At 47.7% G+C, this 27,438-nt stretch overlaps 1 protein-coding gene across 3 annotated transcripts; it reads right to left on the bottom strand.

Annotated features, from left to right (window-relative positions):
• On the bottom strand, nucleotides 1–26,826 carry SLCO4A1 (solute carrier organic anion transporter family member 4A1). Of its 3 annotated transcripts, XM_064730159.1 has the most exons (14): nucleotides 26,774–26,808; nucleotides 15,852–15,907; nucleotides 15,683–15,726; nucleotides 14,729–15,176; nucleotides 12,637–12,727; nucleotides 11,645–11,766; nucleotides 11,157–11,268; nucleotides 6,754–6,908; nucleotides 5,898–6,093; nucleotides 5,179–5,344; nucleotides 4,414–4,586; nucleotides 3,945–4,009; nucleotides 3,312–3,460; nucleotides 1–2,528 (listed from the first exon to the last, which is right to left on the bottom strand). In XM_064730159.1, exons 4-14 carry the CDS (start codon nucleotides 15,171–15,173, stop codon nucleotides 2,379–2,381), a joined length of 1,824 nt encoding a protein of 607 aa, XP_064586229.1. In that variant the 5' UTR covers nucleotides 15,174–15,176; nucleotides 15,683–15,726; nucleotides 15,852–15,907; nucleotides 26,774–26,808; the 3' UTR covers nucleotides 1–2,378. The 3 variants fall into 3 exon arrangements, with proteins under 3 accessions (XP_064586229.1, XP_064586228.1, XP_064586227.1); XM_064730158.1 differs by having other exon boundaries at nucleotides 14,729–15,726; XM_064730157.1 differs by lacking the exon at nucleotides 15,852–15,907 and having other exon boundaries at nucleotides 14,729–15,726; nucleotides 26,774–26,826.
• Between the last annotated feature and the right edge of the window lie 612 nt (nucleotides 26,827–27,438).

The raw sequence follows: 27,438 nt of genomic DNA, 5'->3' as shown, positions 1-27,438 counted from the left end.
AACACACACACAAGTACCTGTGAAAGAGTGATTATATTTCTATGCTTTTATAGCAATATAATACTTCATATCAGATTGGAAAACATACTTCCAAATATTTTAAATTACCTGTACACCTAAACAGCCTGGTTATGGAACAGGAATGCCATGTTGCTGCTTACTAAAATCCTTGAATTGCCAGTCCCACAACAACATAATAAATGCCCAGAATCCCAGGAGCTTTTGTTTAGCTCTGAAAACAACACACTCAGATAAAGCTCATTTTATAAACACTAAAATTGCATTGCAATATCCATGTATATGTATATATATATATATGTATATGTATATACACACATACATATATATATATATATATATGAAGAAAAAACTTCTAACTTTCATAAATACATCATACATAAAATCAGCTCCCAAAATACATTCATGCATTTGCCCATCTAAGATCCCTGCTTGTACCCAAGGTGTCTAAGCTGGGAAGGGCAAGGCCTGGAGACAGGCTCGTGCTTGCAGGTGGCTCCAAACCCAGGTGAAGGTGTTGGGGTTAAATCCTGCATCAGTGGGTCTAATCCTGCCTCCCTAGAAAAACAGGGCTCTCCTGCATGCCTCATCAAAGCTGCACCAGCTGCCCTTCCACAAGCACCAAAAGCCACCATCCATCTCGCCCTTATCACTTTTAGTTTTTCCAGCAGCTACTAGAGATAAAAACAGAATCATTGAATGGTTTGAGTTAAAGATCATTTTGTTTCAATTCCCTGCTGTGGGCAGAGGCATCTTCAGCTTGATGGTGAAGTTTTGCTCAAAACCCCAGCCAAGCTGGCACTGAGCAATTCCAGGGATGGGGCAGGGGGTGCACAGTGTGTCCCAGCACTCCTCAGGGGCTGGGAAACAAGGGTTTGGAAGCAGAGAGCTCACCCTGTGGCTTTGCTGGAAGGGGATCTGTGAATGGAAGAAGCTGCTCTCCTCCACTGACCTGAATATCAACTCCACTCCCAGCAGCACCATCCCTGCCTGCAACAGGAACACTCTGAGAGTCAGTCCTCTGCTAATGAAGGAAGCAAATGCCCATCCTGTGTCCCTCTGTGGAAGCATAAATACACAGAATATACAAAAACATCTACAGAGCAATTCTGAGTGGGAGCTGGCAGGAAGGAAGTGCAGTTGTGCAGCTCAGGGCTGCAGGTGCTGTCCTGTGACCACGGTGACACCAGACAGGATTCCAGGGGCTCCCTGTGCCCCCCTGGGCATGCACCTGCACCCTGTGGCTGTGCAGACACTGCACACCAAGCACCGGCCTGGCCTGATCTCCACTCAGAGGGCAGCCAGACTCACATGTACCCCAGTTCTGCCCCTCAGAAAGGTCCTGATCCATATTGCAAGAGCACATTCAAAGGTCGTTTTGGGAACGCTGCCCTCTCTCCCTGCAAGAGTTACAGACCAGCATCCCCCTTCCACAAGGCAGACCCACCCCTCAGGCTACTGGTCTAGAGACAAACTAAATTCACTCCAACCTTCCTGTTTACCCAAACCCACTGTCTTTACAGAACAACCCAAGATAAACATTGCATAGATCTGTATCTCACGCCTTCCCACGCCCAGCAAACAGCAAGAAGTTCAAGTTTTGCACAGTACATTACAAAAGGCATCACTTTTAAACAACACAAATAAAAAAACTGAAGTGTCACCACGGTGTAAACCCTGCCATGAGTGAGGCAGTGAGTGTACAGTGCTTGGCAGCTCTGGGAATGGCTGCCTGTAGTGTACTGATGGATTTGCTAATCAAATCTCCTCTCCCAGTAATAGGAACTTGCATAATGAGAGGAGCTGCTCCTGAACAGAGTGATTCTGTGTGCCGTGGGAAGGAGGAGGACACTGCCAGGGCTGTCTGCTTTGCATGCAACAGTTCAAGGGCCAGTGACCCCTTTGCAGTGCAGACTGCAGAACAGCAGTGCTCCTCCCCAGCTTGGAAGTCCCAACAGTTGTTTTGCTACAGTTGGCTTTACAATTGAGATATTCAATACAGTTGGCCCAGATCCTCTGGTGATTTAAACCCCACATGCTCCATTGGAGTTACCAGTGATTACTTCCACAAGTGGAGAACGTGGTCCTGGCTTGTCACAGACACAGAATAAAGCTACAGTAGCCCTTTCTTTAAATAAAATTAAATAACTGCACGTGGCACCAGCGCACAACTTTAAATGTGCTTCTGCTGTTAAGAAAATAGCAAAGCACACCAGTGGTCACTTAAATTATTTATCTTCAACTAAAAAAAGAATAAAAATTTAAAATATTACTGTTGATTTAAAAACCCCTTGGGAAACTGCATAATGTCTTCTCGTGGTATTTCTCAGTTTGAAAAAGTCTCTTGCATGTGGACAGCACTATATATCCTCTGCAGCTGGCAGTGAAGGCTTGTGCTCCTGGAGGTCTCTGCTGCCACGTTCAGATGCATCCAAGCTGCCTGGAGGTGACTCTGAAGGTGGGGGTTTGTAGAGTAAACAGGCCACTATAAAGAAGGTTGTCCCGAGCACCTGCAGCCATGGAGACACCTCATTACTCTCTGCTCTCCCCCAAAACCATCCCACATCTGCAATGAGCTTTGCTGACCAAGCTTTGGGGAGAAGATGTTGGCCAGCCTGGCAAGCAGAGCAGCACTGAGAGCCAGAGTGGGTAAAAATCTGAATTTAGCCAGCCCCATAGCAATGGGAATTTGGAAAAGTTCAGCCCCACACAGACACCTGGAGCACAGTGCTGCATGAGCCAACACTGCCTCAGCCTTTTGCTGGAAGGCTTTTGAAAACCCCTTTATCACAGCAGCTGCTAAACACTACTATCTAGGGCAAGTGCTTGTTTGGGAGCAGTTAAAATGATGGTTTTCTGCTAATAAATAAAGCCCACAGCTCTAAGCTCTCTTATTTTCTAGCAGTGACTGGGGAATGGTTATTTACAGCCTGCCCACAATGCCATCCCTCACTCTCACTAATACACTGCACTTGGATATTTTACTCCATTTCTAGCAAAAATCACTTTGTTTGCTGTTGGAAGGAGGTATTTCATATAGTGCAATAGAAGCTGTAATCCTAGAAAATAATGGGAATTTAACAGAATGATGGTGTCTGGAGCACCATTACCTGATGAGAAGCTACCAGGGCTTTTGCCTTCCCTGAGAAATTTCTTGTGTGAAAATTTAATTTTGTCTGGGAGTGGGCCAGATCAGGGCAACCCAATTTTGTACAATTCTTTCCTAGAGCAAAACCTTATGTCCTAAAAACCTGTCTGCTTCACCAGGGAGTGGAGATAAGCAGCAGCATCACCTTGTAGACCAGTCCAGCGATGAGGGTGTAGCGGCTCATGGCTGAGTTCTGGTAAACGTAGCAGGAGCCCTGCTCCCCACACTGGTCCTGCCACAGCAGGCAGGATTTATCAATCATGGAGCCAAAGGCAATGGGGCCAGGGATGCCTCCTGTGGGCAGAGAGAGAGGGCACCTTCAGTTTGGGCAGCACTTTGCAGAAAAGCACCAAGCTCTGATGATACCATGATTAAGAGAACTCATCCTGCAGCATCCAGAGCTACCAGGGATCAAAAATATGCTGGATTTCAAGATCTGAGAGTCCAGCAGGTCTTTTGGCTGTCCTGACCTACAAACTGCACAACAGCCAAAAGACACTCACAGGAGCTTCAACACCTCTGCTCCTTCTCCTTAAAATTAGAGCACATTGGCAGAATATTGAATCTGTCACCTGTGATGTGTTACAGAACCCTTCAATCAGTTTGCAAATCACATGCAAAGGGATTTAGGTTGTCCCGGATGAGAGCAAAAGGAAGAAAGCATCCTCCATTTCAGCAGTGTGTGTCCTACTCCCTTCTTTTCCAACCCAGTGTGTTTTATTCCTGGGTGACAGAACCACCAGACCTTTTTGGTGTTCAGATTCCCTCTGCTCCATACCTAAGGTTCGTACCACAATCCACTGGATCCCGAGTGCAAAGGACCTTTGTCTGTCAGAGACACACCTGGGGAGAAAAAGGGGTTTGTTTAAAAATGCTGCCAGGCTGCATCACCTCCCTGCTTCACAACTCCAGGTCCTTGAGTCCAGCACACCTGGGACCTCCAGCACACCTGGGACCTGCGGCTCACCTGGGACCTCCATCCCTCTGGAGATTTAGGGTCACCCCAGTGCGGTGTCCCTCCACCCCTGCTGTCAGTGTGTGTATCCCATGTCAGAGGACAAAGCTCCCAATGCTGAAATTTCCTTTCCTAGCTAGACTGGGACAGGAATTAGTCCTGATGTCTCCAGGCTGCCAACTCAGTGGTTCCCATCACACCTTTCCCATGCTTGATCCAGCAGGAAAAAGCAGAGAGGAGGATATTGAGGCTTCCTGCAGTGCTGGCAGAGGACAAGGCCATCCCTGCTTACCTCAGAGTGGCAGTCAGGGCAGGAATGCTGCTCAGGAAGGTGAAGAGGATGACCACAAATATGAAGCACAGGAGCAAGGGCTTTTTGGCACAGGAGGAGGTGCATTTCCCTGCCTCTGCTTTGCCAGAGCCAGGCAGGAGGGCTTTGTCAACACAGCTGCACTCTTGGTAGACCTGGGAAAGAAAGGCTGGTGGGGGCTCTGCTGAGGAGAGCAAGGTGACAGTCAAAGCTTTAAAAATAAGAAATTCAGGGAGGGCAGAAAGCAGCTGGTTAGACTCCCAGAATGAAGTGGAAATCAAGCTGCATTTTTGACACACCTCTGTTTCCAAACAGGAAAATCAAGCAAGGGAAATTAACTCTGCCAGGCAGCTGAGTATCACCTCTACCCTCCCTAAGCCTTTGCCTGACTCCATGAGCAACATGCTGGAAGGATGAGGAGGTGCATCATGTTCATTCAAGACCCTAAAGGAGCACTAGGACAGAAATCAGGGGCTTACCAAGCTCCCTGCCTGCCTGGGTGATTTTCCATGGATTTCAGCAGAGTTTGACCCAGAATGAGGCAAAGATGATTGGACACAATGAGAGAAGCAAAGCAGGGTGACCTCAGAGTACCTCCTGCCTTCATCTCACGTGGTACCTGAGAGCATCCACCCTGCCCTGCCTGATTTTGCACTGATTTGCAGCAAAGCTCAAACCCTTTTGAGCCAGCCAAATCACTCAGAGATGTGCCACCACCCTGCTCATGCACAGTGCTTCCAGACCTACCTTCTTGCCATTCCTGAGGTTTACAGACACACTTTTGCAGCCAGCGTGGCAGGGGGAGTAGTACATGATGCCATCAGTGCCGCAGACAGGGCTGTAGGTGCCCTGCAGGCAGCCACACTGGGCATTGCAGGCTGCTGTCAGATTGAGGTGTCCACCTGGCAAAGCACTGAGGGAAACACAGGAGCAGTCAGTGAGCAGCTCTTTACAGGAGGAAATGCAGAGAGGAAGGGACAGTGGGAGTTGTGATGGATCCCCAGGTTTGGAAAGGCTTTCATCCCACCAAATTTTAACCATGCCCTGGAGCTGTCTCTCCCACAGTCACCAAGGGAGTTTAAGTGACCAGCTCTTAGGGTGACACTTCCATTCAGAGAGGAGATTCCCACTTTTGGTCCAGTTTACCCCACTGGATAGAGATGGGGGCTGCTGCAAAGGCAGCTGAAGAGTGGAGTATCCCCCACTTTGGTGCTGCTGATCTTCCCTCCCTTACTAACTAGGGAGCCTCTTCCATAAACTCCATCTCACTGCAAAACTCGGAACATCTATTTTCTGTGTCTCACACAGAAAATCTATTTTCTGTCTCACACTCTGGTGTGAGACACCAACTTTCACCCCCAACACACCCACACATAACTGCCACCAGCACTGTGTGTTTGAGTTACCCTGTTCTGATCAGATCCCCTCAGGACAGACACACAGACAGACAGGGTGGTTGTTGTTACCTTCCATCGTACATCTGGGTTACTCCTGCCATGGGCATGTTAGGGCAGTGGATAAAAAAAATGAAGATGGCCAGCAAACTTGACACTGTGCAAAGCAAACACAGCTTGATGATTCCTGAGCAGCGCAGTTTGAGTTTATTCACGAGGAATCCTCCCAGGAATGTGCCTCCCCCTCCGGCTGGCACCACCAGATAACCTGAAAAGGAAGAGGAAAAAAACCGCACAAGTGAGTTTGGAAATGTCAGCAAGGAGTTTTCAGGTTTGAATACATTAATTGCAGTGTATTTTGCATATAAATGACTCCTTGCTTTCTGTGTGGCTTCTTGGTGGGAGTTCAGTGGATGTTGCTGTAGTGGGTGGTCCTGTGTAACAGCTCAGGTAATTTGGCATGAACCTGTTAAGGCAGCTTTTCCTACCCAGAGATCTTAAAACTGGCTCTTTGAGGAGTGCTGATGCTTGTTGGACACCATTCCTGGGTCTATGTTACAGCACTTAGGTGAGGATCGCCCAGTTTTTGGATGCTATCCCCCCCAGCTCTGACATCTCTCCTCAGAGGAAATGTTTAGCCAATGTTTCCTGGTGATGCACTAGGAGGAATTACAATTATTTTGCCTTCCTCTAGAGGGTAACAGATGGCTACAGAAGTGACACATTTCCTCCTGATGTCAGTAGATGCAGCTCTGGAAGTGCACTGGGTGTAGGTGTGCTGATAGGAAATGATCCCATCCAACAGCTGAAGGGGATAACCAGTCCATAATTAAACTGCAAAGCATCTGTCTCCATTCTAAACGAGCTAAAAGTGCTCTTCTATTTGTTGGCAAAATGGGAAAACACAGCAAAAACATGTTTTCCTTACCAAAAAAGGTGGCAGCTTCAGAGGCACTTAAACTGAACTGAGACTCCAGGAATTTGGGTCCGAAGGTGGACATCCCAGCAATCAGGGTTGCTTCAGTTGCTCCTGCTAAGCAGAGGAAGATGAAGGTGGGGTTCTTCAGAAGTAGCAGCACTGACCTGAGAAGGACAAATATATTGGAATTGAATCACAGATTTCAGGCACATTTTGATTTCAGGTCTTCCAAGTCAGAAGGATCACACACAGCATCCCATCATCCTGCAACTCTTTGAAAGGAAAAACACCAAAAGCAAGATAATTGAGGCCTGAAGGAGCTTTTCCAGTCAGGGACACAGAGTACATGTGTGTAGCTCACACTAAGGGCACCCACAACTTCTACATGGATGAATGATTTCAGCAGGAATTTTCCAACATTTGGGGTCAGGCTGAGTACTTTGTCTGTTTCAATGGGGCAATACTGAGAGGACATTACTCCTCACCAAATCTCCATCATTTCAAGGCTTTATTAGGGCCTGTTGGCAGATATCTTGGGACTCCTGACTCAACCAAGAGCAAAATTTGTGCTACATCCTCACATACACACGTTACTTGTTCACCCACACTCTCAGAACAATAACAACCTCTGATAACCAGAGATGTTTTGTAACTCAGGGGAAATACCAAGCAAGCCTTTCTATATGGAGGAAACACCTCCAAGACACCTGAAAAACAGAAAGCAATCCTTCTGCCACAATCTAAACCCAGTTTTACTCGAAGCTTAACTGTAAATTGAGTAACTCAATTTTACTTTGACCCACTGGGATTTAGGAGAGAGCCACAGATATGCCTGAGAAATTGCCATGTGTCATTTATATGCAGATCCAGCAGAAAGGCCCTCAGGCACAGGGAATGGTCTCAATTATCTCTCACTATCTCGGATATTGGACTAAGAGGACTGACATTGATTCTCAGGGGATGTTTTGTAACCAGTTTCAAATTCTGCCCCATGACTTCCTCCTAGCCAAGCCCAGGCCAGTGCCATGGGTTATCCCATTTCTGGGATGGGCACAAATCCTGCAAGAGCCATGCCATGGGATGCTCACAGAGCAGAAAGGCACAGTCACCACCTCCTGCTCTGGTGGAAATGTGAGATCAGAGAAAACCTGCCTTGGTACGAGCAAGGGAGAGACGTGCTGAGGCTCAGAGTCAGATTTATGCAACTTCACTCACATGGAGAATTTCATTAAATCAAAAGAACAAAGAAGCTGAAAGACAGAAATGCCACACATTCCTACACTTTGATTACAGGGGGCTTTACACTGCCTAGCTCTTGGGATTAGTTTAATGTACTATTTTATTTTCCAGATTTTTTTGACTGTGCTTTATTTAGAAGCATAAATTTTAATATTTTAGTGAGAAAATCCGTGTAGATCTTGTGGCTGAGGCAGAAAACAGACAGTGCTTTCACCTTTTTACAGAGAAGAGTTGCTCCCTGCACTAGTGTGACTTTCTGCCCACTGCCCAAAAGTTACAGGCTGGACTTGCAAGTAGGAAAATGCAAAGGAACTCCTTTCAGCACTAAGAATAGGATCTACTCAATTTAATCTGTCTGAAGACAGAAGATGTAGTTGTGAGGAGCTATGGCACATAAAACCTTACCAAAGACAGCACAAACTTTTTTATTACATCAGCAGGACTTTCAACACACCCAGGAATCACCTAATTCTTGAATAGCCTTGGCAGTGCTCAGCTCTTGCAGCCAAAGGGATTTAAAGAGGCCCAGCACTGCAGAAAAGAATCCCACCACCAAAAAAGCTGAGCCTCCAAGGCTTTACTGATATGGGCACACACAGGAACTCTTTCTCACATAATGGTTCCCTGAGCAGGTTGGCACCACCTGCATGATCAGAGCCTGCTCCTCTGAGAATGGTATGCTCAGAACACCCCAGATAAATGGATATTATCCAATTTTACAGCATCTGAATGGGGGCTTTTCCAGCAAGAAGTGACACCCACTGTCACCAGCACCAAGGGAACAGAGGGCACCACATGCACTCCACAGGAACACGAACCAACCTCCCTTTGTTCCATTTCATGGCTTTTCTAAGTCCCATCCTGCACCTAATCCAGGAGTGATCAGTGAAATATTGACCACAGCTCCTTGTGCTGAAGATCAGGGCTTGCCGGGCCAGGCAGTGATCCTCACAAACTCCACCCTGCAGCTTGCAGGGACAAAACCTCCTCTTGGTACAGTTCTGCATGCCCTCCCTTTGAGCCCCTCTGCTCTGACAGGAGGGGTTACTCCATGACAGCAATCATATGGAAGCAGAGAAAGGAAAATGCTGTTTTATCAGGCCTTTTCAACCCAAGAGTTAATACAGAAGTGTCTCCAGGGCAGAGGATTAGGCTGTATGGGCTCCATTCCTGTAAGCGCTCAGGCAGCACTGTGAATGCAGCAACGCATGAACCTCACTTAGAAAGGACCTGATGGCATGGAACAATATTACATTTAATCAGTATTTCTGCTTATCTTTGTGAGACTGTTACTGCCTGTACTGTGAGAAAATGTGTGGCACACAGTCCCTGACCAAGACAAAAGGAACAGGGAGTGTCCTTTGGCCTCACCCTCCAGCCTGGTCCACGTGTCCCCAGGAGCTGCCTGCACAGATGGGATCTCCTCCTTAATGCAAGTTTCCAGAGCAGAAAGCCTTGAAGGCACTTCCCTTTCATTAATCAAAACCAGGGACCACAAAAGTCTGTTGGGTTCCTGCTTTGAAAGCACACTGAGGTCTGGACTGGTCTGAATTGATTGATACAAATTCCCACCTTTGGGGATTTATTATTCAGAAACAAGGAGAGAAAGATGCTTCTGGAGGAGGATTGTCTCTGTTCCTGCTGTCAACCAGCAGAAACAGTGGGAGCTTTGCTCCAGACAAGCAAGAAAAGCATCAAGCACTGAATATCATCCTTCTCTGCTGCCCTGTTTGTGTTGGTTTTAGTCACAGACTTATCGTTATTTAAATGCAGGTTTTGAATTCAATTTCCGTGAGGAGAACAAGCCGTGACCTCGGAAAATGGCACCCAGTCAAGAATGCCATTTAATAACAGCACTGAAGTCTGTTCAGTGTAATATTCTTCATACAACTGCCTTAACCCCTGGTAAACTTCCTACAAAGTCTCCAAGCAGTTCAGATGGGTGTGAGTCGTTGTGTTGACACAACACAGCTCGACTGGTGCAGAATATTCCTGTTCTGAGCACCTGTTCTGCCTCCATCCTCCGCTGCCAGCACAACAAAGAGCACAGCTAATGCTCAGAAGTGATTGTTGGCAGCAGCCTGGGGTTTAGCAACATCTTTGCAGGGAGCAGCCATCACACATGGATAAAATCTCCTCCCTAAAAACGGTCCTGGGAGAAATAATGAAAAAAAAAAAAGGAAGATCTCAATGGTGACAGATGCCCCTTATTGACTGCAAACTCCAAAAGGAATCAATATTCAGGTATCTCTGCAACATCCAGAGTCTCCATGCCAGCTAACCCCCTGCAATAAACAAAGCAGCACCTCTCCCCCTGCCCTCCATTTCAATACAACTCAGCACAACAAAAAAAAAAATCATAAAATATTTCAAAAATCCATAACAAAAATATGTTGTTAAAAGATCACATTTTATTTTGGCTCCTGCTTTGTTCCCATCACAGAGCTGAGCAGCAGCTCAAGATTAAGCAAGTTGCTGTGTCACTGCCTTGCTGGAGAGATAAGAAATAGTAATATATAAAAGGTGGCTGGAAGATGTGAAGGCAAAAGAAAAAAAAGGAAACCAAGAATAAAAGAGAAAAGGAACTGAAAGTTACAGTGTGGTATATTTTGTTCCCTGGCTTTGGAAGGGAGCTGTGAGAATCACAGGGCCTGTTTCATCTCGTTTCTTATTAAAAATGACAAAACAGGGATCTAACCCAAGTAAAAATAGAGGAAAGGAATAAAGCCTCGAGGGGCTGGGGAGGAGGAGCTGTTGGAAACACGCAACTGGGCCAGGTGAGGCAGAAATAATGCTGCTGGGGAGAGGGAGGGAGCTGGCAATGCCTGGGCATCTCCCATCACCTAAAGCTGGGCATCAAGCCACTCTCAGTGAAACTCAGTGTGTGGCACAGCACTGCAGGTGGACACGAGCTTGTGAAAACCCAGATGGGACAGGCCACTTGTCCCCTGCTCCCCCATGGGACCCCCAGCACCAGCTCTAGCTCAGCCTCCTGCCAAGAGCTACCTTGACAGGATCAGGTACCCTGACACCTCCTCTGCAAGAAAGTGTCATTGCCTGAGGAAGGGCAACACCTTGGAGCTGGCAGGGCTGGAGGAAGCTCAGTTTGGGCTCATCACTCTCCCTGCCCTTTGCAGGGCTCCCTAAAGCTCTTTGTGGGGTGCTTTTCTCACCGAGGCAGGTCTTTCACTGTTTTCCCAAAGTCTGGATCCAATGCTTTCTTGTGGCTGCCATCCTTCAGCTGATGAGCCTCTGACACCCTCATGACGATGTAGCGCTGGGACCCTACATGAAAAATGAGAGGCAAAGGGACGAGGAGTGTGTCAGACACAGGGTATGGATGCCACTGAAAACATGGATTTACAGGGGGAAAACACAACATGACATCCTCCCTCCACCAACACAACATGACATCCTCCCTCCACCAACAGCTGCAAGGGACAAGCAGTAACAGGCAGATGGGGTGAAATCCATTTAGGAATTCCAACTTAAACAGAGGAAGCTTTGCTCCCATGTCCCTTCTCTAGACACGCGCAGGAGGATGGATGGAAGCCCCAGGGCGAGAGGAGCACTGTGCAGTGCCAGTCCCAAACCCTGAGCCCAGGAAGGAGCACTGTGCAGTCCCAGCCCCAAATCCCAAGCCCAGGAGGATCCCCTGTACCTGGGAGGCGCTGGGGATAGCCCAGGATGGGGATGGAGATGAGGAGGGAGGCAGCTCCAGCTCCCAGGAAGCCAATCCACCAGGCCCCCACCCACAGCGTGTTCTCGGGGGCCATGTCTGTCCTGCAGGAAGAGAAGGCAAAGGGACAAAGGGACAGAGGAGATGGTTGGGGACAGAGCAGGGCAGCCCTATGGGTCTTGCCCTGAGGCTGGCAGGGGCCAAAGGGTCATGGGGGTGACAGCAAAGGACACTGAGTGATCTGATGGGGATGCCATGTCCTCCATCCCTCCTGCCTCAGCACAGCACACCACGAGCCCAGGAAATCACACCATTCTCATAATTCACCTCACTGCTTTTCAGCTATGCTTTGAGGGTTTTCAAGATCATTGCTCCACCCCAAAAACACCCTTTGCAAGAAAATTGGTCGAAATAACTCATTTCTCCCCCAGGAAACCCATTCCCCCTTTTTAATCCATTCATCTGGTCTAGTAAATGGTGTCCCTGCCTAAAGCAGAGGGGTTGGAACTAGATGATCATTAAGGCCCCTTCCAACCCAAAGCATTCTGTGATTCTGTGATCTACCAAAGAGCCTGGAAGGAAAGAAGAATAAATCACAAATATTACAAAGCAAGGAGGGACTAAGCATCCTGGTGGGATGGCTGGGAGGGCAAGCAGCACTGCTGGGAGCACCACCTCATCAGGGAACTCATTCAAAAAATCCACCTGCTGCTCACAGCCTCATTAGCACAGGCAGTGCAGCGTGAGGAAGGATTTAAGCTGACAGGTTTGTCAGCAATTTCCCCTCAGCAGCAGCACTAATGCAAACCACCCTTCCAGCCTCCCTGTCTGCACACACACCACCCAACACCCCAGGCACACGTCCACCCAGCCACCAGATCATTGCTCCAGATCATTGGTATTATTTTTTTTCTACCCCAAAGGAAACATAGAGCAGAAAGGGAAAGGAACAAGATTTTTTTTTAACGACTTACTCTCTGCCAATTTCAGTATAAATATTTAGAAACATTCCTCCTACCAGATAACCCGCTGCAGGCCCAAGGATTGCAGCAGTGTAGAAAACAGCTGAAAGGGAAAACAAGTCATGTTAGACAACGTCAGCCAGGGATCCCCAGTGTGATTCCCTCCTGGATACAGGATGCTCAGCCTCTGGCTGCCTCACACCCTTCCCACTAAACCACCAAGACACAAACCCAGATCGTTCCAACAAGTTTTCCTGTCATGCTTCTGTTCCAGGAAAGCTTTTGCATCCAACCTGTGAAGTTTTATAGTATGGGACAGGTAAAACTGGTTCAGAATTAAACCATATTTAGCAGGGATGCTGCTGATCCCATTGCCACATCCTGACTGCCACAGCAATGAGCAGCAGGATTCTCTCCCCACTGACAACACAAAATGTCTACACTAAACACAGCACCACTGGCACTTATTTCCGTTTGCTGTTTAAACCATGACACATGGAAAGATCAACTTGCTGATGATCTCCTTGTGATCTCCTTCCCACACTACACAGCCTTCTGATACTGCATGGGCAGATTGACACATTTTGAAATTGCTAGAAGATCACCCTTTTGGCACTTTCACCAACAGGCCTGTGAGTGTTTGGCAGCTGCTGAGTGACCAGTGATGCAGAGGAGTGAGCTGAGCCTCTTCTCCTGGCTGTGCTTTGCTCCAGCAGTAGCTGAGCAGCCCAGCGACCATCCCTGCTGTGCTGAGGCCTGAAGGGATGATGATCTAAAGATTTACATCAGATATAAATGATGGTGATAAAACACTGGCACAGGCTGCCCAAACAGGTGGTGGATATTCCATCCCTTGACAAGGTCAGACTGGATGTGTGTCTGAGCTGACTTGGTGTACCTTCTCATTGGACTAGATGACCTTCAAAGGTCCTTTTGCCCAAACCATGCTGTGATTCTATGCCCCCTTGCACGGATATGGGGTATGGCCTCATGGCTGTCTGCCAGTGATGCTAATGCCACATGGGCTGGCCCCATGCCAGGAGCAGGAGGCACTGCCCACCTACAGGGCACAAGCTGTGGGAGGAAAAATACCCAACTGAGCTCACAGTTTTCCTCCTGGTAAATAATCAAAACAGCTGCCACATCCCTCTGAGTTCCACCTTGCCCCTCAACTGGAAAAAAAGGCTGGGCAGTGTTAGGAGAGGTGCTCACAGTGTGGGGTTGGGGTCTCTAGCTGGTCAGAGTGACACCAAGATAAATTAGAAAGTCTCTTTTCCCAGCCTAGCGGTCAAAGAAGGAGTCAGAACTCTTAATTTCTGGGTCTCAAGGTTGTTTATGGTATCTTATCTATAAAATTCTTTCTCCTGACCTGCCAAGGTCCACTCAGCAGGACAGTCAGAGGCACTCTGCCTGCCCTCGGGGCGGTGTTATCTTTTTATACTAAAAACTACGTGTACAATATTTACAATTACTTTCCAATACCTATCACCTATGTTAGACAGTAAGCTTGGCAATTGTTTTTTCCAAGGGCTCAATCAAAGGCACGGGGGTCTTGGGCTCCGTGCCAAGGTCTCTGAGCCCCCTGCCAGGGTCTCAAGCCCTCCAGGGCAGCCAGAGGAATTTCCTGGGTTCCCACAATGATGAAGGACCATGGCCTCTCCCTCCCACCATCCTGCTGCTAAAGGGCTGGAGCTGCCCTTCTGTCACAGCCATCTTTTATGAAAAATCCTTTCCTTAGGATTTTTCCTCCTGAGAAGCTGAGAGGCCTCAGGAACAAAATGTAAACACTGATTATCTGCTGCTGTAGAATGCAACAGGTGGATCTTTGATTGGCCCATGTTTGTTGTTTCTAATTAATGGACAATCACAGTGAGCTGGCTTGGACAGAGAGTCTGAGACAGCTGCCTTTGTTATCATTCTTTCTTTTTCTATTCTTAGCTAGCTTTCTGATGAAATCCTTTTTTCTATTCATTTAGTATAGTTTTAATATAATATACATCACAAAATAATAAATCAAGCCTTCTGAAACATGGAGTCAGATCCTCATCTCTTCCCTCATCCTAAGCCCGCTGTGAACACGGTCACACCCCTCAGCCCCACTCACCAATGTACACAGGGGAGTAGTTGGTCTTGACGTTCTCATCCAAGTAGGTGACGCCGAGCGTGTAGAGCGGCGTGGCTCCCATGCCATGCAGGAACTGCCCCAGCATGAAGACAAACCTGTAGCCAGAGAGGCTGGAGGCGGCCTGGGAGCAGGGCAGGCTCTGGTTTGCCCCGCAGACGCCCACATGGGCCGCCGAGCGCGCCTCGTAGGGGCCCGTGGTGAAGTGTGGCAGGGCGAAGAGCAGGGAGCCCAGCCCCATGAGCAGCACGCCCCAGCCCAGCCAGCGGGGCTTGTGGCCGTTGCCCCCAAAGTAGCTGACGAAGGTGAGGCAGACGCAGGCCGCGATGTCGTAGGAGCTGGCGATCAGCCCGCTCTGGTAGCTGCGCAGGTCGAAGCGGCGCTCGATGGAGGTGATGACGGTGTTGATGAAGCCGTTCACGGTCATGCCCTGCAGGAAGGAGGCCACGCAGAGGAAGAACAAGACCCCTTTGGATGTGTTGCAGGGCTGCAGGCAGCCGGGGGTGAAGGCCCCCCAGCCACAGGCCAGTTCCTCCCCTTGGGCAGACACGTATTTGATCCCTTCCTCGAGCGGCGTCGGGTCCTGCGCCGGGCTGGGTGTGCAGAGGGGCTCAGCAGAGGAGTCTGAGGGGCTGGGGGCCCCTGAGGGGCTGGGGGCCCCCGAGGAGCCCACGCCATTGCTCAGGGGGGTGCTGCAGCCATCGTCCTCCCTCGCTGCGCCCAATGGCCGGCCAGCCCCGCCGCCATGAGGGGATGGACGGGAGAAGTCAAGGGGCTGAGCGAAACAAAAGCCATTTTCTCTGGTGGAGTTCTGGGGCATTGCCATGAACGGGAATGCAGAGTCTGGTGGCACACTGAGGTGGGCTGGTGGCCAGGTTGGCTCTGTGGGGCAGTGAGGAGATGCAATGTCCAGGAGATGCAATTTTCAGCACTTACTTCAGTAGGGAGATGGTGAAAGTCTGAGCCAAGACCATTCTGATCTGCGCAAAGAGAATTTTTACATGCCTTTATACAAAATCGTGATCAAACCCCTCAAATATTCTTCTTTTTTTCTTTTTTTTTTTTCTAATTTTAAAAAGTATAAGCATTTCACTATGCAGTTTACCTGGTCACATGCCTTCCACCATGGGATGTGCTGGTACTTCAGGTGTCAGGGCATCACTAACATTACAGAAGAGAACAAAACATTCAAGAGCCTTAAAAGAAAAGCACCCCTAATGCAGTGTCCCCACCGACTGAAGCCCCTTATCCCTCCTCTGATAAAGACCTGCATCCCCCTTCTTCCCCCTGCAGAGAACAGCCCACACAGCTACAAGTTTCCCACTGCTAGAAGTCCTTTGGTCTCTCTTTCACACTCTGCCAATAACAGTTTATAATTATCCTGAAAAGTTTCCACAGTCAGACTGATTTTATTCCAAGCCCTCAGATCTGTTTACAACTATTCAGTAAAATCCTTTCTATAACTAATTAGACTACATGCCATTTCAGAGCAGGCTGGAGGGCAGAGGCAGCTGACTCTAACCTGATTACCAATGCAGACTGCCTTCTTTCACCCTGTTCCTGTGCATTGCACCACCTGACCCTGCCAGCAACCAAGAGTATTTTTCCTTAAATGCCTTGGCTGAACTATAAATGATGAAAATAATAAGGTTCTCCCTTGAATACTGGTCTTAAATATGCAACAAATGCTAAGCAAGAACTGTTTAATAAGAGAGCATCCTCAAAGCATTATTTCTCAATAATTTTGCCAATATCTGTTTTGAGAGCTTCCATAAAAATGCTCCCCCTGAGATGACAGCCTCATCAGCATGAAAGTGGGAAAAAGGGGCTTTTTTTTCCCCTGATAAAATGAACTATGTTCAGATGGCTGTAACCTGGGAATAATAGCAGCCTTTGGTGAAGACTTTAATACTTATCTGTGTGTTGCTGTAAAAAAATGATTGACATTTGCTAAATAGATGTGTTTCTCTGCACCAGTTGGTCTTGCAGGCCCTGGGGAAGGAGGACTTGGCAGAAAGTGATGCTCAGATCACCACCAAGGTGCTGCTCCTACCCCAGAAGGGCAAGGGACAGACTACACGTGCTACCAAATCTTAAACATTCATGTTAGGAGTGCTACAACACGTGTTTACAACATGTCTGGTCCAAGTATTGGGCCTTATAAACAAATGAGGTCGAACTTTCACTTGCAAATAACTTTATCTCATTTACCCTGTCTGGGGAGCAGTGTTCATGGACTATTTCCTATTTCAAGCTCCAGATTCCAGCAGAGATTTGATGACAGTGCAGGGCAGGTGAGCCTGGCATCACTTTGCAGCTCCACGCTGGACTCCTCCAGGTAACTCCTACCTTAGTTGGCTGAGTACAACCAAGTACCTTTGATCTGTAAAGCGTAAATGCAAAAACTGACTGCAGGGGTGGAAATTTTGCTGCAGAGATAGACTGTTGTAATGTGCTGGCACAAAAAAATGATGCCTTGCTGCAAGGCTCTATTTTTTCCACTTTTTCTGCCTCTCCAGTGTTCTTATGACTCTTACAGCTCTAAATCTGTTTCTCATCTTTGGATGCAATATTGGAAGCAATAAATAAGCCTGCTTTAGCACTCTGTTAAAGTCAGGAGTGATTATTAGGTGCTGAATCAGGCTCAAGGGGCGGAATGGTTCATACTCATGTAAATCAAACGCCTCCTTGCACAGCAGCCAGGGCTGCAGCTGCACCCTCCTCCTATCAAACTTGTATCAGACTCATGTCTGATGTTACACTTGACTGCACTTGTAAAGAAGGTTTCTTGGCTGGGGATTGATTTTGCTCTCACTGATTTCAGCAGATAGAAGCAGCACATCTCTGTTATTACTTGATATGCAAGCAGGAGCCCTGAGCTCTCCAACCAGTCCAGCTTCACCCTGGAGGAAAAACTCCTTTAAACACTGGGATCTCTCCTTTGATACCTCATGAATTTATATTGATATTTCGGTATTTCATGAGTCAGGAGAGAGATTACAGCTCTTCATCAAAGGTTTTATTTCCTTGGTGGCAGCAGTCTGGGCCACCGGACCCAGGTGACCACATCATCCCCTCTTCAACTCCTGCCACTGTTAACAGCAAACAGGGTGAAACATTTCCAAGAAAGCAGCCAGCCTTTTCTCCAGGCAGCAGATGTTTTCCCCCCACCCAGAAGCTTTCTCAGCCCCAACAGCCCCTCCTGTACCCATCCCAGTGGACCTGGGCTAATGACTCGTGCCCAGGTGCCGTGGGCAGGGAGCCCACTCCCGCTCTGTGCCGCCCCCAGAGCTGCTTGGCACCTCTTGAAGTATTTATAAACTGGCTGTGACACCTTCACTGTGGGTATCAGCTTTCACAGGAGCCATATGCCACTTCAGAGGACAAAATATAATCTTCAGGGGAAAAAATCCAAGCAACTTCATGCACTTCCTAATCATTCATATTCTTCCAAGTCATCCATTTATTGCCTCCCATTCATCTCTGTTTTTAATGACTCAGCGGGTGATTTCTTGCTTACACTGAATCAGTCCCAATGCTATTATCTCTCTGCCATAGATTTCCTCATTTTGCTGCAAAATTTCTACTTTTTTTTCCACTGTACAGCTGGCTCCAGAGTGCCAACATTATCGAGTCAACACAGCAGAAGTAGCAAGGCAATGAAAGCATATGATTTGTATTTCCTGATGAAATCTGTAAAGACTTCCCCCCCCATAATATTTAGCATTAAATCAATAGTAAAACTTACAAGCTTTTCATCAGGTGATCATTTAAAAAGTCACAGGACCAATTAAAAACATTTTGTATTTCTGCCAAGGACTGCTATGAGATTAATGTTGCAAATTAACTCATAACTGACATGCAAAATAATCCCATTTGCTGAAACATGCCCAATAATAGTTAATCTTCCCTTCCACATTATGGTTTTTTGACTTTTATATGGTATTATTGTGGCAAATAACATCTATACATAACTTCTGCTCTCCACAGCTGAGCACAGTTTATGAGTAGACTTAGCCTTTTTTTCAATTCTATTGCATACATGGAGATATTTCCTAATGAACAGGGGTAAGGGATTAAAAATGATCAGGAAGTGTACTGCAAACAGGAGAGGAGCAGCCCCAGGCAATGCTTGGTGGCTGTGATGGGTCTCCTCTATTTTTATTTTCCTCAATGTGTGAGCAAGCCTGGAATTACTGATCAAGCACTTAGAACCTGGTCCATATCCAAGTCCATATCCAAGTACCAAGCTCATATTAGTGCAGCAAAGGATAAATTAATCTGGGTTTGTCCATTTAACTTCTCTTGGTAACACACAGTGAATTTTCCTCGGAGAGTTTGGCTTCAGAGGATTAGCAGCACTCCTTCTGTCATGGCTGATAAACACCATATGGATCAAGTGTAATCCACTGGCTGCTTTAGGAGTGGGGAAGCCTCCCAGAAGTGAGATAAATCCATGTCCCAGTCCCGTGAACAGGGCTTGTCCTTAGGGCACTGGCTCAGTGCAAGGGAGATAAAAGCAAGAATGGGATGAGTGAGTTGTTCTGAGTAACACTGAGCTGGCTTCCTGGCAGATGAGGAACTTCACCCAGCTCACACCAAGTGCAAACCTCACATTTTTAGCCCAGTTTTTCAAAGCATCCCTTTGGATCAGCAATACAGAGGATGCTGCTGTTGTGGGATTGGCACAAGGACTGGACTGGAATGTTTGATAAGCAATTCCTGTGGGAACAGCGTGGTCCTGCACACATGGAAAAGTTTCAGGAATGAGAAACACACCCAGAGAGCAGCCAGCTGACCATGAGCTGAATGCTGTGCTCACCATCAGTGCTGCATGCACAGAGGGAGGATGAGGGAGGAACTTCCTAGGAATGGAGGGCAATAGGAATATCCTGACTCATCCCTCATGTCAGAGACCAGCTTTTACATCATTAGACCTACTGGAGTCTGAAACATGGAAGAGAGCAGCAAAAACTGGCTTCGAGTTATCACATGAGCAAGGACATATTTATAATTACATAAATTCCAAATAGCAGAGCTTAGCACTCACAAACCCTTTGTGTGTTTTCCAAGTCCTTTCCATTCACTGGGAAATTATTGCAATATACGCAAGGAATCAGGAAGGTGGCTTGGATAATTTTCAATTAGCTGCTTGAAAATGCTTTGAAGATACATCTAGCCAGATTTTCGGAGGCTATTTACTTGTTCCAGCTTATCTGTGCAAATACAATTGGCTGCAGCTGCCTCAGACCATCTTTAGAAACTTGCAGTGCCAATGTACAGAGCAGATTTAACCCGGCCATTGCTTTTTGCCATAGCACAGATTAACCAGACAAAAGGGTCTTTTATGCTATAATTCCTAACTTCCCCCTCCCTAATGTCACTCTTGCTTTAATGTCTTTTTGCTACCCATACATTTGGCCAATGCTGGCATAACACTGTGCCTTCCATCACTGTCACTGCCCATGGAGCTGGGTGTTTCCAGATACACCACCAGCATTTTCCCAACCCCTGGCCCTGCATGGTGTTATTTTCCATCATTTGGATTCTTACAATCCATTAAAGAATATTCTATATTCAGCACTCTTTCTGCATGGGCAGCTGGTCAGCTCTTCCCAAGGATTACCAGTTAGTTCCTACAGCTGTCCCTTCTCTGTTTCCAAGCAGAAGATGCAGACTCAGGCAAATCCTTTATGATGTAAGAAATTAAACAAAATGAGCAAAACCCAAATAAAGAACACGAAACACGTGATTCTCTGGTGTTTCTAAAGATAGAAGCACTAAAATGCAAAAAATGCAACATCCTGTGTTACACAACTCAAGGATGTTGAGAATAGATGTATTTCAGAATAGATGTGTTTCAATAATAGATGTATTTCAAATAATAGATGTATTTCAATATTATTGAGATACAATAATCTCATGTTGACATTTACCATGGTTTACAGGCACTTACACTTTTTTATACTCATGATTTAATCAATATGAAGGTAAAAACAAAAAGAAAACCAGATGGAATATTAGCATGAAACTACCTAGAACTTCACTTTTTCCTGAGACACAAGTGCCTTCCAGCCCCTCTTCTCTGCACTACAGGAACTTTCTGGGGAAATAATGTACCACAAGGTCATTTTGCTCTACCAGCCAAGGACAGAGCTTGAGATTTATATGACAAGTCCTCCAGCTCAGACATGTGTTGATGGGCTGGATGCCCACTCATTCAAGTCCAACCAAACAACACAGGGCTCAGGGAAGTACATTAGGAGAGCTTAAATCATCACAGAAAAAGAAACTTGCTGCTCATCAGCACCTCCTGCAACACTCACCACAGGACAACATGAGATGGGCAGGTGGAAACACAGAGCCAGGTGAGAGCAGGAGAGACACACACCAAGGATTCGGCTGAGGGAAGGGCATTTCCCCACAAATCCTCCTGTTTTTTAAAGATCAGCAAGTTACAGCTTCCCCAACAGCCCTGGGAGCCCGAGCTCACCGGTGCACACCGCTTAGCCTGGATCTTGTTTTACATCCAGCGATGCTCCCTAATCCTCTTAGGTATTAGTCTTGAGATTCCTGCCAAGCAGGGGAGCAGCAGAGCCTCCCAGACAGCACTTAAATGAACTCACTGCTTGAAATGTGCAATGCTTCGAAATGCAGCAGAACTCCAGCTGTTCTGCTTTGGTTAACCTCAGATTAGCACCTTGGAGGTCACTGCGGCGTGCAAAATGCAAAGTTAAATCACCTCCATTTCTGTGCCTCCATTTCTTGTGCCTCAGGTGACTCCCTAGGAAGCAATTCTGCTCTAGGACTGCAATTTTTTCTCTCATAATGAGTTGTTTAAAGCTAAGTACCTAATCTGAGTTAGACATTCCTATTGTGTCTCTGTTGCCAACTGCAAGGAGATCATCACACTCAGCTTACCCACAGCCCTCAAATCTCAGAACTGCAGAATGATTTGGCTTGGATGGGAGTTCAGAGACCATCCAGTTTGTGTCCATGAGCAGGGACACCTTCCACTATCCCAGGCTGCTCCAAGCCCCATCCAACCTGGCATTGGACACTTCCAGGGATGCAGGGGCAGCCTCAGCTTCCCTGGGTAACCTGTGCCAGGGCCTCACCACCCTCACATGGAATAATTTCTTTCAAAACTGCTTTCTTTCAGTTTGAAGCTACTCCCCACTTGTCTATCACTCTGTGCCCCGGTAAAAATTCCTTCTCCAGCTTCCTTTAGGCACTGGAAGGGGCTCTAAAGTCTCCCCAGAGCCATACCTTCTCCAGGCTGAACAACCCCAGCTGTCAGAGCCTGTATTCCCAGCAGAAGTGTTCCACCCTCAGTCCTCTCCCTGTCTCCACAAGGGTTATTTTGCGTTGCTAAATCACCCATTATTGCAGATATGATCTGGAGAAGGAACAGGTACACAATCATATTTCTGTTGGATTAGCTGAGGATATTACTCCCAGCTTATCCTGGCCTCGTGTTGGCTACCACAACAGAAACAATATTTGATCTAGCACAAAGCCAGATGGTGCAAAATTAACCCATTCAGCACAAATCTGATGTGGCACAGGGAATTTGGTCCAGCATTGGCACAGGCTCCCATGGCTGTAAGACTTCTGACATGGCATCTGCAGCCTTTAGGTTTCCTGATACCAAGTACTCCCCACCCATCCCCTAAAAATGACCTAAACAGGCATCACACTTCATTTTATTTCATGCTTTTAGATAAACAGAATGTCATCTTGCAGATAATTTGCATTTGCTCATGCAATCCCCTAGATCTTGCCAGGCTGTGGTACATTGGGGGATTTCTCTGAAGAGGGCAGATCCCTATTAGTGTCATTGAGAGGAAATGATGAATACTTTCAAATGGATGACTTATCTTCATTCTCTGACTCAAAATCCCACAACCAAGAATCAGAGCAGCTATGAAATGAAGGGCAGGAACTAAAACCAAAGGAGAACTGGGGCAGAGCACAAGATCAGCACAGTGGCCACTGCCACCAAGGATGGGTGGGAAGAAGCCAACCTGGAATGCTCCCTCCCTTAGAAACCTCAGATTCCTTCCAAAGGCAGCTCCTTGTACTGCAAGTTCCAACAGAGGGTGCAGCAACATCTCATGCAGAAAGGCCTGAACATCTCAAGCATGATGCCCACAAAGCATAAGGGGTTGTAAAAGGGCAGGTGCATCCTGGCTGTGCTGTCCGTGGCTGCTAGCTTCTCCCATGGCTGGATGCCTCTAAATAAATAAATAAATAAAAATCTCCTCTGATAAGAAGAGGTGAGAGTCCACCAACTCCTCTGAGAGGTGGAAAAATGCTGAGCCATACCCTTCAGCATTGAGAGGCCCAGCTCAGTATGAAACAGCAATTCTACACACACACATCAACATCCACACCAAGGGACAGAGATAGAGATGTTCAGAAGTGAGTGCACACACCCTGCAAGCACCACAGGCCCCGCAGGCTGCCACATCCTTCATCTGACTGGCTGAGATTCTGTTTCCTACTGGGCTTTTAAAGCAGAATAATATTGAATTATAATTTCAAACCTGATTTATTTGGAATATGGCAAGCTAAAAAGATTGATGCAGTTTTTCAAGGAGAGGCTAGGAGACAAGAAAAGTCTAAAAGAGCTCAAGGCCTTCAGATATTTTGGGGACTTTTTATTTCTGTGTCATGGGTTGCTACCATTTATCAAAACTCTAAAATCTAAATGTTATTTTTTTCCTCTCTTAATCCCATCCCAAAAAATAAATTCCTATCACAGAGGATATCTAAAGCACTTGAACTGACAAATATGAAGCTATAAAAGTGATAAAAAGTATTTTTTTCTTGGATTTTTTGTTCAGCCAGAATATTACAAAATCAAAGTATTTTTTAGGGGAAAAAGTGTTTGATCCTGCTTTCTCAACATAGAAATGACTCCCTAACTCCTTCAAACCACCAGCCACAGTTAGACAAAGCTTGTTAGCATTTCATTTTTCTTTTTGAAGCAACCAAGCCAAGCTCTGGGAGCTCCAGTGACTGAAGATTATAGATGCCATACAGCAATATGCCATTAACAATAGCAATTAAATTCAGTTTTATTGTAACTCTAGAGATGTCAGTGAAGTAGCACAAGTGAATAAAGGGGACGTCACTGCTCCAGGAATTTCAAGAGCTGCTGCTCAGCACTTTCAGGATAAACAGAGTATTTCCCAGTGCTAACATATGCCCACCGCTCAAGCTCATTTACAATCTAGAGGTGGAATTGACACTATTTCTGGCAGCAGCAACATTGCAGAAGCCCAGGTTCAGGGGTACTTCTGCCTGAAGAGAGATTTAAGGTTAGAACAACACTGCTCTGCTAATAATAAACACTTCACTGCCTCATCACACGCTCTCCTCTGCACTCGAGAGAGCTCTGACATAAAATCCACTGAAGTTAGTGGCTCTCCCTGAGCACTTGCCTACAATCACTTATCCCATCTGCTGAAGTGGGGCGGATGGTTTTGTGTGGGATTCACGGAGCAGATAAGTCTGTGGCTCTGTGGGAGCGTGTTCCCCAGACCATGCGTGCAGGAACTCTTTGTTCTCCAGCCCCGCGTCCAGCGGCTCGCACGCCACCGGGTCACTCAGGGCCAAGATGGAACAAAACTAATCCTGTGGTGGGGAGCTCTAGGAATAAATCAGGGTTGAAAAGGGAAAGGAGAGTGGCTGCAGGAGAGGAATCCCACAGGCACACAGGGCTGGGATAGCTGGGCGCAGGTGCAGGGAGAGCCACGCTGCCACTGACTGTGGACAAAGCCCCTGATCCTGCCTGGGCCTTGCTCTGGGCTGCTCCAGCTCCCAAATTCTGCTCCTCTGCACAAGGATAAGCCCCTCACCAGACCAAGACAATGCACTTTTTAACTGTGCTGGGGAAGCACAGCACCCTTCAGGGTGGCCAGAGAAACCCAGGCCAATGCATTTCAGGGCTGCTCACCCCTATAACAGCCTGTGCATGGTTGATAACTCTGTTGCCTTAACACAGTGACTTCAATTCATTAAGCACAAAATCCAAAGGGGGAATCTCTCCCCTGAAATCATACCCAGCATCTCACTAACCCACCAGGAAAAAGCTGCCAACTCTGTTCCGTGGGTGCAGAGTCTTGCAAAACTTTTCCACCATTCACTGTGATTATGCAAGATACAAATGTCCCAGGCTCTGAATAATCAACTTACAGGCAATACCTCAAGGAACACATGAGGAAGACAAAAAACCCAAATGGTAAAGCAGAATGTATGGTGACCACATTAGCACCTTCATGCGTGCAAAGTCAGGATTCCGGGCTTGGCACACCCAATTAAAATAAAGAAAGGTAAAATAAGTCCTCAGTGACGCTTTTTGGGGTGGACTGAGCAAAATGAGCAGCATAAAACAGAGCAATGATTCCCTGCTACTGCAGGGTGTAAAGCCTAAAATGTGAGGGCAGGATCCTCCCCAGCATGTTCCGTGCTGCAAAGTCACACACACACAAAAAGATTAAAACTGCCTGGAGGAGTTTGCAGTCATGAGGCACCGAGCAGCTGGATGCTGATCTCCCTAAGCCGGTGGGTATTTCTTTTGTTAGTGGCTGATCCCATCTTCCCCCGTGCCTGCAAATCTCTAATCTCTGTAAAGACTTCCAGCGAGTGCTTGCTCAGGTAGTTCCTGATGTCGCTGGCCAAGAATGTCCAACCCAAGGAGGAATCGCTGCTTCCCAGGCTCATCTCTCATCCCAGGGTCACACTTCGTGCTCCTGCCACTGTCACCGAGCCGGTTTGCCCCACGGGCAGGAGAACTGAAGGGACTGTCAGAGGAGTGGCCGCTTCCCAGGGCTCCAGGTGGCTCCTGTGACACCGGAGCCCCTCATCACTCACTGCAGGGCTCTGATGGAGCCCTGGCAGGGCAGGTGGCTCTGATCTGTCCCCCCAGCCCGCCCAGGGCACAGAGCTGCTGCTTCAGTTTCCGACCACTTTTGGCAGTTTGCAAGCCAGACGTCTTTGCATATAAATAGTTACATTTTTTTTTTCCCTTTTCATTATTTGACTAACTCGTTCCACCCCCAGCTTCAACCTTTCTCACGTTTACAAGAACTCTGACACACTTTTCTGAAGATCTCCTTTGTGATTATTTCTGCCTCAAATGCTATTTTAGTGTCTGTTTTTACAACCAAGTGGCACTACAGAAAGCAGGAGCCCAGAAATATATATATATAAAAAGAGGTGCCAGGCAGGGATAACTTCAGGTTTGTAGTGTGTTGCTTGGTAAAATCAAACAGACTATAAAATGGTAATAAAATCTTAATGCAACAAACTCATGTGATTAAGGTCCACTTGTGCTTTTTAGGCTCTCAGAGCTGAAAAACATGGTTTTATTACAGCAGCTTTTGATTTGTATATTCTGAACAAATGGGTTATAAAAGTAATATAGGGCAAGTAACTAAAGTGCTCTAATTCCACCCAGCATCCTGCCCGCTACTAACTTCAGTTCGGCGCCTGTGAAACTGATTAGTTTATCCTTAACGTAACATTTTTTTCTTGTAGTAAGGATCCCGCCATGCCACTTTACTACCTTCCTCTACTTTTAAAGGAAATGAGCATCTTTTAAATTTTCTATAGCAAGACACGGTCACGCTACAAAGAAAACCCCAAACCGCAGTGATTCAGTCCGAGCACTGCTCCAGGCAGCAACGCAGCCTTGCAGCATCCTCTCAGACCATCGCAAAGCGGAAAACCTCAATGATTTGGGGCCATTTCGGTCACTCTCCCCTCGTGATATCCACCGGGCTGTTCCCAGCCACCAAAAGCTCCCAGAGCGGGGCTGAGCCCCCCGTGAGCTCCGCATCCCCATCCCCATCCCCGCGCCCTCGGGGCTCCCCCGCAGCCGCGTGGGCACCGCCCGGCAGGTCCTGCCCAGGCTGGGGAGGCTCTGCCGGCCATGCCCCGGTCTCGCATCTCTCCCCGCACCCCGTGCCCGCTGTAGTGCCCGCTGCGATGCCCAGTGCGGTGCCCGGTGCCCGGTACCTGCTGCTGCCGCCGCCGCTGCCCGCGCTTCGCCGCCTCCGCTCGGCACTGAGCGCGGGGCCGGGCCGGGGCGGGCGGAGCCCTGACAGACGGACAGACAGACTGACAGACAGCCGCTCCAATCGCCGGCACTGCCGCCGCCCGCCGGGCCAATGGCGAGAGGGACGGGAGGGATGCGGGGAGAGCGACGGGGATGGGAGCTGTGGAGAGGGTTCTGTGTCTGGGGCAAGGAAAGGAGGAGAGGGATGGGGGAGCGAGAAGGGGGTGAGGAAAGAGCAGGGGCAGGGTTTCGGTATCACATTAACCCTGCTCATTTCCCGGCCCCATGCGCACCTGCAGGCTCGCAGCCCCCAGGCTCGGGCTGCCCATCCTTGTCCGGGGCCATCCCAGCATCCCTGCACCCTCGCAGGGCTCATGGAGAAATTCTGGGATGAATCTGTGCCCCAGAGCGAGGGGAAATCAGTGCTGCACCCGCGTGTTTGGCGGCAGAGAGCAGCGACAGGACTTTGCTCTTTCCTCCGGCTATTGCTGGTGCAGAAGGGAAAGTGGGGGAGCCGATGCAGGGCATTATTGAGCCCGGATAAACACGGCTGTCGTGGCACTGTCTGCATGGCAGGCTGGGCATGGCTGAGTTAATGATTGCAGAGTTAGCCGCTCCAGATTTG

Source organism: Zonotrichia leucophrys, chromosome 20 (assembly GCF_028769735.1).
Source record: "Zonotrichia leucophrys gambelii isolate GWCS_2022_RI chromosome 20, RI_Zleu_2.0, whole genome shotgun sequence".
Lineage (NCBI taxonomy): Eukaryota > Metazoa > Chordata > Aves > Passeriformes > Passerellidae > Zonotrichia > Zonotrichia leucophrys.
Note: the sequence above shows the minus strand (reverse complement) of the source record. Positions and strands in the feature narration are given on the sequence as shown.

Coding starts and splice junctions, on each gene's coding strand:
- SLCO4A1 (XM_064730157.1), bottom strand. CDS start 15,572: ATGGCAATGCCCCAGAACTCCACCAGAGAAAATGGCTTTTGTTTCGCT. Junction 6,909..11,156: donor ACAGTGAAAGACCTGCCTCG/GTGAGAAAAGCA, acceptor TGTCCTTCTCAG/GTCAGTGCTGCTACTTCTGA. Junction 5,345..5,897: donor ACCCAGATGTACGATGGAAG/GTAACAACAACC, acceptor TGTTTCCCTCAG/TGCTTTGCCAGGTGGACACC.